At 48.2% G+C, this 9,615-nt stretch overlaps 1 protein-coding gene and 1 long non-coding RNA gene across 2 annotated transcripts; one reads left to right on the forward strand and one right to left on the reverse strand.

Annotated features, from left to right (window-relative positions):
- Nucleotides 1-397: 397 nt before the first annotated feature.
- LOC125542496 lies at nucleotides 398-2,950 on the reverse strand. The gene is made up of 3 exons (XR_007297934.1): nucleotides 2,339-2,950; nucleotides 1,749-1,934; nucleotides 398-848 (listed from the first exon to the last, which is right to left on the reverse strand). It is a non-coding gene; the product is annotated as an uncharacterized LOC125542496 (long non-coding RNA).
- An 86-nt stretch (nucleotides 2,951-3,036) lies between these two features.
- On the forward strand, nucleotides 3,037-8,348 carry LOC125542497 (disease resistance protein RGA5-like). The gene is made up of 3 exons (XM_048705549.1): nucleotides 3,037-3,954; nucleotides 5,543-7,628; nucleotides 7,846-8,348. Exons 1-2 carry the CDS (start codon nucleotides 3,140-3,142, stop codon nucleotides 7,581-7,583), a joined length of 2,856 nt encoding a protein of 951 aa, XP_048561506.1. The 5' UTR covers nucleotides 3,037-3,139; the 3' UTR covers nucleotides 7,584-7,628; nucleotides 7,846-8,348.
- The last annotated feature ends 1,267 nt before the right edge of the window (nucleotides 8,349-9,615 follow it).

Raw genomic sequence — 9,615 nt, forward strand, 5'->3', positions numbered from 1 at the left:
AACATGTACTGTCTACACATAATTGAGAATTTTCCATACATGCCACTGCAAGCTTCCCATATGCTAATATTTTGTCTAAAAGATTCATAGATCTAGAACCCTATCAGATTCTTCTCATATTGGCTATCTTACACGTGAGTCTAGGAGGTCAGAAAATGGATGACATTGACAGTAAACTAATAGATGTGGTGCATTTCAAACTAGACCGGATGGCCAATCTGAGAGGCGGTCAGAAGTAGAAGTCCCCTACCCGCACCGGTCAATCTGCTTCCTCACCCCTGCCAGCGACCCCGTTGCCACACTCGATGTTCTGTTCTCCTGCGTGATTCAGCCAAAGCCACATCGAGGACGCCGTTTTGAGCATGTCTCTGTCTCAGCATTGCCTTGCTCTCGCATGTGGGAATCAACTGAACGCGAGAATTTTTTCCAGTTGACTGATTAATAGCAAACACAAATAAAAATTGTACCTGTTGCTTACCACTACCAATCTTTGACCATGTAGAAGATCCAAAACCCAATTGGATTGTTCTCAGATTGGCCAGAGGTCGAAGAATGGAGAACACAGGGCTTTGGCAGCCTCGGCCGATTCAGCGCTAGGCAAACCAGAGAAATGGCCACTGGGCTAGAGGCTAGTCGACAGAGATTCCTCTGGGTCGTGCGGAGCCCACCAAGCGATGACACGAAGATAGAGCCGGACTTGGATGTGTTGCTTCCAAAAGGTTTCCTAGAACGAACCAAGGGCAGGGGCCTTGTCGTGAAGTCTTGGAAGCCATGGGCAGGAGGCTGCACCTCTACTACGTCTTCAAGCCCGTCGCAACCCCACCGGATCTCCTATCCAGGTCTTGTACCTGCAGCAGAAAGATAGGTTGGACTCTGGATAATTCAACCACAACAAATAGTAGCGCATGGCAATCTTGTCGATGCAAATCAGCCCAATAAGTTTAATTTTATCCATTGTCGCAAACACAAATAAACATTATTGATGTGTGGGCAACAACAAAAGAAAGATGCAGAAGATTAAGTGGCAGACAATTAAATGAAGGGAAGAAGCATGTACAGTACAACTGAAAAATCTCACTTCAATTCTGAAGAAGAGCAAATCGCTCCACTGCCATGTGATTTGCAAGGCTGAGTTATCCAACACAAGTGCATTGATTATGAATCTACAAAACTCAATGAACTCTATCTCGATGACTAAAGTACCAATGTAACAGGATGCAACCAGTCATCAAAGAAACAATTTTTTGGAGTATTTACATGTTAAAAGACAAAAAGAATTCCACTTGAAATTCCAAAGTTCCTCTAGTAGTTGGGTGTCGACACAAGCAGTTTAAAAACAGAGCACCACATCTATGTTCTTGAACTGCTTTGTAGCAAATGGCATGGACTAGAGTGCTAAATCAACATCTTCTTTGTAGCAAATGGCACAGACTTGGCACAAATGAATGAATGAAGCATTCTTCATGTTGCAAACAAACAACCAATAACCAAAAGGAAAACTTGACACACATCACAAAGATAATTAACTAGAGAGCACAGAAATATACAGTTCATTTACATGCATAGCACTAGCCCAACGAACAAATAATGATAGTCACTATCCAAGAGCATTGACACAATCACGACAAACTTGATAATACTACTAATCCAAAAGCGTCCCAGCAGCAGCAATATGTGCGAATAGTCAAATTAAACAATATGGATGCTGCCCGTGACAGGAATGGGAAGGAAGGAGAGGGGATGCATACCTCAGCATCCACCTGTGGCCAGTGAGGAAGGGGGTCGAAGATGCTGCTGCCGCCGCATCGACGACCAACAGTTCAACGGAGAGGGCACAGGTGACACCCATGACGGTCCTAGCCACCAACAAGGCCAACCGCAGCCGATGTGCCACGCTGAGAGAAGGGGGGTGGGATGGGTTGATGCTGCTGTTGCTGCAAGACACAGAGATGGAAGGTGTCATAAATATTTAGATATTTGACTCAAGATGCAAATAGGAATTAACATGGAATCTTAACGTACTTAAAGCATCAGCATTGCGAACATGAATTCATCATAAACAAGCAAAACAGTAAATAAGTACATTAAGCTCTATGCTACAACTGCTGCCAATGCCAAACTACTACCATGACGAACAACAGTCTACGACATTTCATGAACGGCACACCACTTGGAACAAAAAAGTAGACTCAAACCTCAATATTTTTGCGTGTTTTGCAAGACTATTACGAAACCTACACTAATAGATCGAAAACAGTAGCACACTATTACTACTCAAGGGAGGCTCGACAGATGGACAGGGAGAATCAAAGGAGGAAGGGCGTGAGGCGGACCGGACCTTGGGAGTCAGCGACTGTAGGGAGGTGGACGCCATGGCTGATGCAGTAGTCACAGAAGAAGCCAAGGCTGGGGCCTGCGAGCACGGATCCAAGGCCTACGTCCTTGGAGGTCGAGGAGGAGGACATGCGTTCGTCACCTCCATCCTCGTCCTGAACTGCCGGCTGCGGGGTGGGTCGCATCACGGATCCTGCAGGAGGAGGGCATACACGCGGCCCTCTTCCCAGATCTGAAAAAATAAACCAAATCAAGGAATTTAGTAAACATGACAGGGAAGAAACATATCTTAAAGAATCAACACTAGAAACAAAAACACAACAAACAACTACAGAGGCACCTATCTCAATAAGACTCCTAAGCCGGTACAACTCCAAGCCAACAGCGCGCGTGCAATCATCCAGTGAGGTGCGGGTGGTCTATCATGATGTGTTTGACATGCCCAAAATCTGATCTTGACTTGACCCATCTAGAAGGACGTAGGATCCAATGCCCAATATCTGAAATTGATTCTGCGAAGACTAATAACAGGAAAAGTGTACAAGCACCCTATTCAATGTTGTCGGTGCTGCAATAATGCAGTCTATAGGTAGAGTGCACCACGCGCTTGGTGGACCAGATCAACGTGGAAAATTATTGCGCTGCAAACTTTGGAATGACCAGCATGACTCAACAGTGGCCCACATTAGGCGTATACCACTCCAAGGCAAGCTGATTCTTCCTCCTAAAATCTCATCATAGTCACACACACACACACACTGCTGTGACTGAGGGAAAGAAGATCTTTCCTCCCTCCTGAATCCCAATGGAGGGGATGGTGGTGAGCGCCGTGACAGGGGCCATGAGAACGCTGCTGCCCAAGCTCGCCGCCTTGCTGGCGAGCAAGTACAAGCTGTCCAGGGGCGTCCACAAGCAGATCGTCTTGCTGAGGAACGAGATGAGAAGCATGAACGCCCTCCTCCTCAAGCTGTCCCGGACGGCGGAGCTCGACGAGCAGCAGAGGGACTGGCGTGACAAGGTGCGTGAGCTCTCCTACGACATGGAGGACTGCGTCGACATCTTCACCCACGACCTCAACGGCGGCCATGGCGGCAAGGCCTGGCTTAAGCGCAGGCTCAGGAAGATCAAGACGCGCCACAAGATCGCGAGCCGCATCGAGGAACTCAAGGCTCGAGCGCTAGAAGTAAGCAACTGCCACCATAGGTATAAGACTGATGAGTGTGTTGGTTCCCCTGACTGCATTCCTCCTCCTCGGGGCCTGGTCGCTATTGACCCTCGAATGGAGGCACTCTATGTAGATGCCAACAGCCTTGTGGGCATGGATGGCCCAAAGGAGAAGCTCATCAAGTTGCTCAGTCAGGAGCAGGTGGTTGGAAATCGCCTAAAAGTGGTGGCTGTTGTTGGATCTGGGGGTATGGGCAAGACAACTCTCGCCCACCAAGTTTATACTAAGATCAAAAGCCAATTTGATGCCAAGGCTTTCATAACGGTGTCTCCAAATCCCAGTACTGTGGAGGCTCTGTCAGATATATTGCAAGGATTTCAGGGCTGGGTGTCCTCTAGCCTGAATGATGAACGCAAACTCATCGAGGAACTCCGGAAGTACCTCAAAGAGAAAAGGTATGTTCTCATGAGTAATAACCCTAGATCGCCGCCGCCGCTCCCTTCCTTCGCCTTCCTTCTCCCTCGCCGCCGCTAGGGGACACCGCCAGGAAAAGCCCGCGCGTGCGTCGGCGGCGGCGGGGCTCCCTCCCTCCTCGCGAGGTTCCTGGGCGGTGCGGGACGGCCGGCCCTCGCGGCGGCGCTCGGCTCGGCGGCAGGTCCGGTCGCCGGCGGATCTGCGGGGCTCCCTTTGGTGGCGCTGCGGCGACGGCGGCGGCGTGGTCTGCGCGGGGCGGCGAGGCGCGGGCTCCTCCTCCTCCCGATCTGATGGTGCCGCGGTGGCGCCGGCGCTCGGGCGTGCGGCGGGGTCCGCGAGGGTGGTCGGCGCGCGACGTCTCCCTCCCCGATCTGATGGCTCCACGGTGGCGCCAGTGCTCGGGCGGCGGTTGGCGTCGGCAAGCGGTGGCGGGCGCTAGGATCTCGGCGGCGCTCCGGCGTGTGCAGGCGGCGGCGGTCCCTGTGCGCGGTCGGTAGCTCCGTCTCTGACCCGGACGGCGCGCGGGATGGCGGCGGCCCGGCGTGGCCGGCGATCTGGATGCGGTGGTGCCGGTGGCTCGCTGATCTGCCGGTACTCCAAGGTCTGCCTGGTGGTGCTGGTGATGACGGCGGCCCGTGCACGAGAGTTGGATTCCTTCGAACTGATCTGGGTGAAAACTTGCCTTCGGCTCTGCTAAGGCCGGCGGTGGCGGCGCTATCTGCTTCGTTCCCTTCTTGAAGACATCGCCGTGGAGAAGTTCAAGGCCACTCTCTGCTACCTCCGGGGGAAACCCTAGATCGGATGATCGGATGAGGGCGGCGCTCTGGTGTCGTTCCTCCCTTGGGGGCGTCATTTTTGGAGGTACACACGTGATCGAGGGACCAGAGGACGGATTCTTTGGTGGAGCGGTGCTTCATCCTACACACTGATGGCGACGGATCTTGACGGCGTGGCGCAGTGCAGATTCGGAGTTCGCTGTGGGAGGATGGACTCGCGCAGGAGGACGACGCTGTCGGGCGTCGTGGTGGCGTCGATGGCAGAGAGACCTGGCACGGTACATGCAACAGTACAGCTCTGAAGATGGATTTGTGGCATGTGGCTGCGGCGGCCTCATACCCGGCAGACGTCCTGGTTGAGGAGTGCGCCGGACTGGTAGGTGCCCCATACCCGGCAGGCGTCCTAGTTGGGACCTCAGATCTTAGATGTTTAGGTTTGGCTGCGATGTATGTTTGGTATTAGGCCCAGACTATCTGCGCTCTTTCATCAATTGGATATGTGTAGCGACAGTTGTTGCTTAGACGGTGGCTTTAGTCTTGCTGTTGTATTGCTTTGTAAGGTTTTGTGATAATAATTAATAAAGTGGCTGTATGCATCGCCCAGATGCAGAAGCCGGGGGTCATCCTCCTTTTCTAAAAAAAGATAAGGTTATGGCAAGGGAACGATGAACGATGTACATGCAGAGCGTGTAATTTTAACTTCTAAGGAGAAACCATAGGTTAGAATCCTACACAGTTTGTACATGCATTCATGCAATTAACACAATAATTTGTATGTTGTATTGGTTTACAGATACCTTATCGTGCTGGATGATATTTGGGCAATCAACGCATGGAACACTATTAAAGGTTCTTTTGTGGAGAATAATCTTGGTAGCAGAGTTATAACAACTACACAAATTGAAGATGTTGCTAAGGCATGCTGCTCTTGTTTTCATGGGCATGTCTATAGGATCAGACCTCTTAGTGATCTTGACTCAAGGAGATTATTTTATAGAAGGGTATTTTATTCTGATGGTGTATGTCCCGAGCAACTAAAGAATTTTGCCGATGAAATATTGAAGAAATGTGATGGTGTTCCATTAGCTATTCTCAGTGTAGCCAGCTATTTGTCTAGTCATGAAGAGGTAAACTCAAAGGAAACATGGGAGAAGATGCAAAATCATTTTGGTTTTCCATTGGAAGGACACCCTGCATTAGAATGGATGAGGCATGTGCTTACGCTTGGCTACAATGATTTGTCTTTGGAACTTAAGACATGTTTGTTGTATCTTGGTATATTCCCGAAGGCTTATAAAATAAAGAAGGAAGATTTGGTGAAGAGATGGATTTCCGAGGGTTTTATTATTGAAAAGCATGGTTATAGCCATCAGGAGATTGCCAAAAGCTACTTTAGTGAGCTCATCAACAGAAACATGATCCAAATAGCCGAGTACGATGACTGTGGGCATGTGCTGTCGTGTAGAGTGCATGATCTAATGCTTGACTTTATCATACTGAAGTCCACGGAAGAAAACTTTATCACTGTAATCAAGGAACCACCTACAGTTAATGGTGCACACAACATGAAAGGCCATTTCGAATTCCGCCGGCTATCCCTCCAAGTTGGTAATTCAGAATGCACTCAGGTGCTGGATAACACCGCTCTCACCCAAGCTAGGTCTTTGAACTTTTGGGGTGAACCAGAATGTATGCCTTGTCTCTCAAGTTTTCAACTTCTGCGAGTTCTGCATCTTTATGCTCGCGGCGACGAATATCAACACTATGATCTATCTCCCATATGCAACTTTTTCCAACTGAGTTATTTGAAGATTGGAGGTGTGCATTGTGAGAAACAGCTAAGAGAATTGCATAAGTTACAACATTTGAAGACATTGGAGCTAGCTAGTGGTGTAGGGTCTTTTCGGCTAGATGTCAGCATATTACCCTCGACGCTGTGCCACCTGATTGTTCCGACTAGTGTGGAACTGTTTGGTGAGATCGGCAGGATGAAAGCCCTTTGTACTTTGGTTGGATTTTCCATACTTCGCCGAGATGTGAAGAGCATGAAGGCCCTGGGTGGTCTGAGCAATCTGAGTGAGCTAGAGCTATATCTTCAAGGGCCTTTTGTTCCTGATTCTGATTCTAATTATGATTCTGTTTATGATGCTCTACTCCTCTCCCTCAGCAGACTTGGCAGGCTTCAATCCATAACCTTCCACGGTCTCGCAAGATATACTTACCTGACGAAGTATGTCTTAACTTGTTGGTCCGCTCCACCGCCAAGCAATCTTCATAGATTACATGCGCAGGGCTTCACCTTCTCTATCGTCCCAGACTGGGTTGCACAACTCAACCAACTCAGAAGCCTGAAAATTGAAGTTCGGTCACTGCTGAGAGATGGTGTGGAGGTTCTGGCCAGGCTGACCATGCTGGTGCACCTTACATTATTTGTTAGGGAGCATGTTCCCCTGGAAGGCTTAGTCATCCGAGGTGGAGCATTTCCAAACCTGAAAGAACTTTGGTTCAGGCATAAAGTGCCTTTCCTCATGTTCGAGGCAGGGGCCATGCCCAGGGTTCAGAGCCTCACTATAGAGTGTTATGCACAAGCAGAGCGGCAAGGTGATGATAGTGTACTTGATGGCATCGAGCATCTGGGAAGCCTAGAGACATTCAAGGTGTACATTTGTAACCAGGAGAATTTCAGCATGTTGTATCCATTGACATTGAATCTTTCCAAGAAGCCGCACGTGGAAGATATTCAACGGTGGGACAAACATAGTATTGAGGCAATGCTGAGGAAGGCGATCAACAAGCATCCAGGGAATCCACATGTTAGCATTGAACTTGTGTAGCGCGATCAAGTGGACAGGATGGGAGGAAGTGCAGAGCTCAAAATGGTAGGTTCAGAAACTTCTATGCTCCAGTACTTCATTTCTCTCTTGCCTGCTATGTGAAAGTTAAAAATACTGCTTATTAAAAAAGTGCAGCATTTGCATGGTCATGAACCTACGAGCTAGCCGATTCTAATTATATGTGATTTAGATATAGTTCTTCTCTTCTTCATTTCTTGCTATTCTGACATGCATTACCCTACATTTCACAACTAATTGGCAGGGCCATGTTACAATGGGCGCCCTACTGCGGTTCCATGGCCAGAATAAACATTGACTGGTGGAGTGCCATGGAGAGGGCTGCTTAGCTAGGCACATGTACATTGCTGTCAGTGTTAGGATGTAAGCATTGTCATGTTGCCTGCTTGATATAGTGTGTAAGAACCCTTTAAATTGCGCGTCCGTTCTATGATAAACTGATTCAAGCTTGAACTTAGTGTCCAAAAACTTGAGAACTTTCGGAGGTAGAAAGTTACTAGTCTTCGAACTGATTCAGCTGTTAAGAAGTACAAGAAGCTCTGTCATCAGCAGGTCATGGATTGTTTCGCAAACGTCGTCAGGGGTTTGGATTCATCAGATGGCATGTAATCTAAACGTATATGGTTGCATATATAATAGTAACCTTATACGTCAATGTTTTCCTGATGAGCAGGATTAAACGGTTCTTTCGCGACTAATGTTACATCCTACTGTTATTCGGTGTGGATGATCTTTCAAGACAATGTTAATCATTTTTCACTAGGTGGATATTCAGAGATGTCTTCATCTCTTGCAGCATCGAAGGGACTCTGCTTCTTTTAGAATACAGGGTGCTCTGCTTCTTGGCTGCATGAGAGGGAAACGCTACTGCCATGTTTGGCTTCATTAACAGGTTACTTCCCATTCATTTTTGACGGAAAACAGTAGGATTTCTCCTAGTGCGTGTTCTATTATTGATTTTGTTTAAGAAATTGTAGCAGCACTATACAAAAGCGTTTAAGCTCCAAGAAAGAAAAAGGACGCCGATAACTGCCACACATGTGGCATCTAGGGGGTTGTGCCGCACGTCCTATGTGGCATGAAAACAACTCCGCCCGCACGACAGCATCCGGGCGCACCCAGTCACAGCCCGCACGTCCGGTGTGTGGCACAATCGCCCACACGTGGACACCATCCCACTACTAGGGAAAAGGCTAGTAGCAGCGCGGGTTTTAGGCCTATCAGTAGCGCGGGTGCCCGCGCTACCAATAAGGCGCTACAGTTAACTCTTAGTAGTAGCGCTGCCTGTACCCGCGCTACCACTATTGACTATAGCAACAGCGCTTTTCAAGAATGCGCTGCTATTATTTAGCTGTAGCGATTTCCCGGTCCCGCGCTACTGTTATATCTTTCACCATTTCCCCATTCCAACTTCGATAAACTGCAATTTTCAGATACTAGGTACTACTAGATATCAATTTCATAAAGCATTATAGGTACTAGGTAGTACTCCCTCGGTTCGAAATTACTCGTCGTGGTTTTAGTTCAAATTTGAACTCAAACCACGACGAGTAATTTGGAACCGAGGGAGTACTAGATAACAATTTCATATATACTCAACATGCATCCTCAAGCAGTACAAGGTGACATCGACGACAATCATCATATGTAGTTCTACATGATATCGACGACGATCATCATATGTAGTTCTAGATGATATAGCCACACACACATATGTAGTTCTAGATGATATCGATGACGATCATCATCCTCAAGCCTGGGCGGTGGGTGTTCCTGATAGTAATTAGGATGGCCTGTCCAACACGAAGATTCTTGCCAACGAGGAATCTCTTCCACCCAACCGAGTTCAAGTGTGTGCGACCATCTGTGTCCATGCGGTAAGTACATGTGGTGACGGAGCCCCTTGCGGTAAGGCGTAGTCCAACTGAGCCTTCTTCATCAGGCTCGATACCACAACTCACAGATAGGTTCTTTGGCAATCTCTGAATAAGAAAAACAAATCAATTAATAAATA

Source organism: Triticum urartu, chromosome 3, assembly GCF_003073215.2.
Source record: "Triticum urartu cultivar G1812 chromosome 3, Tu2.1, whole genome shotgun sequence".
In the NCBI taxonomy this organism is placed as follows: Eukaryota; Viridiplantae; Streptophyta; class Magnoliopsida; order Poales; family Poaceae; genus Triticum; species Triticum urartu.

Bases quoted from the DNA above. Each gene is read 5' to 3' on its own strand.
- LOC125542497 (XM_048705549.1), top strand. From the start codon at position 3,140: ATGGAGGGGATGGTGGTGAGCGCCGTGACAGGGGCCATGAGAACGCTG. The intron at 3,955-5,542 runs GTATGTTCTCAT...ATTGGTTTACAG, and splicing joins AAGTACCTCAAAGAGAAAAG to ATACCTTATCGTGCTGGATG.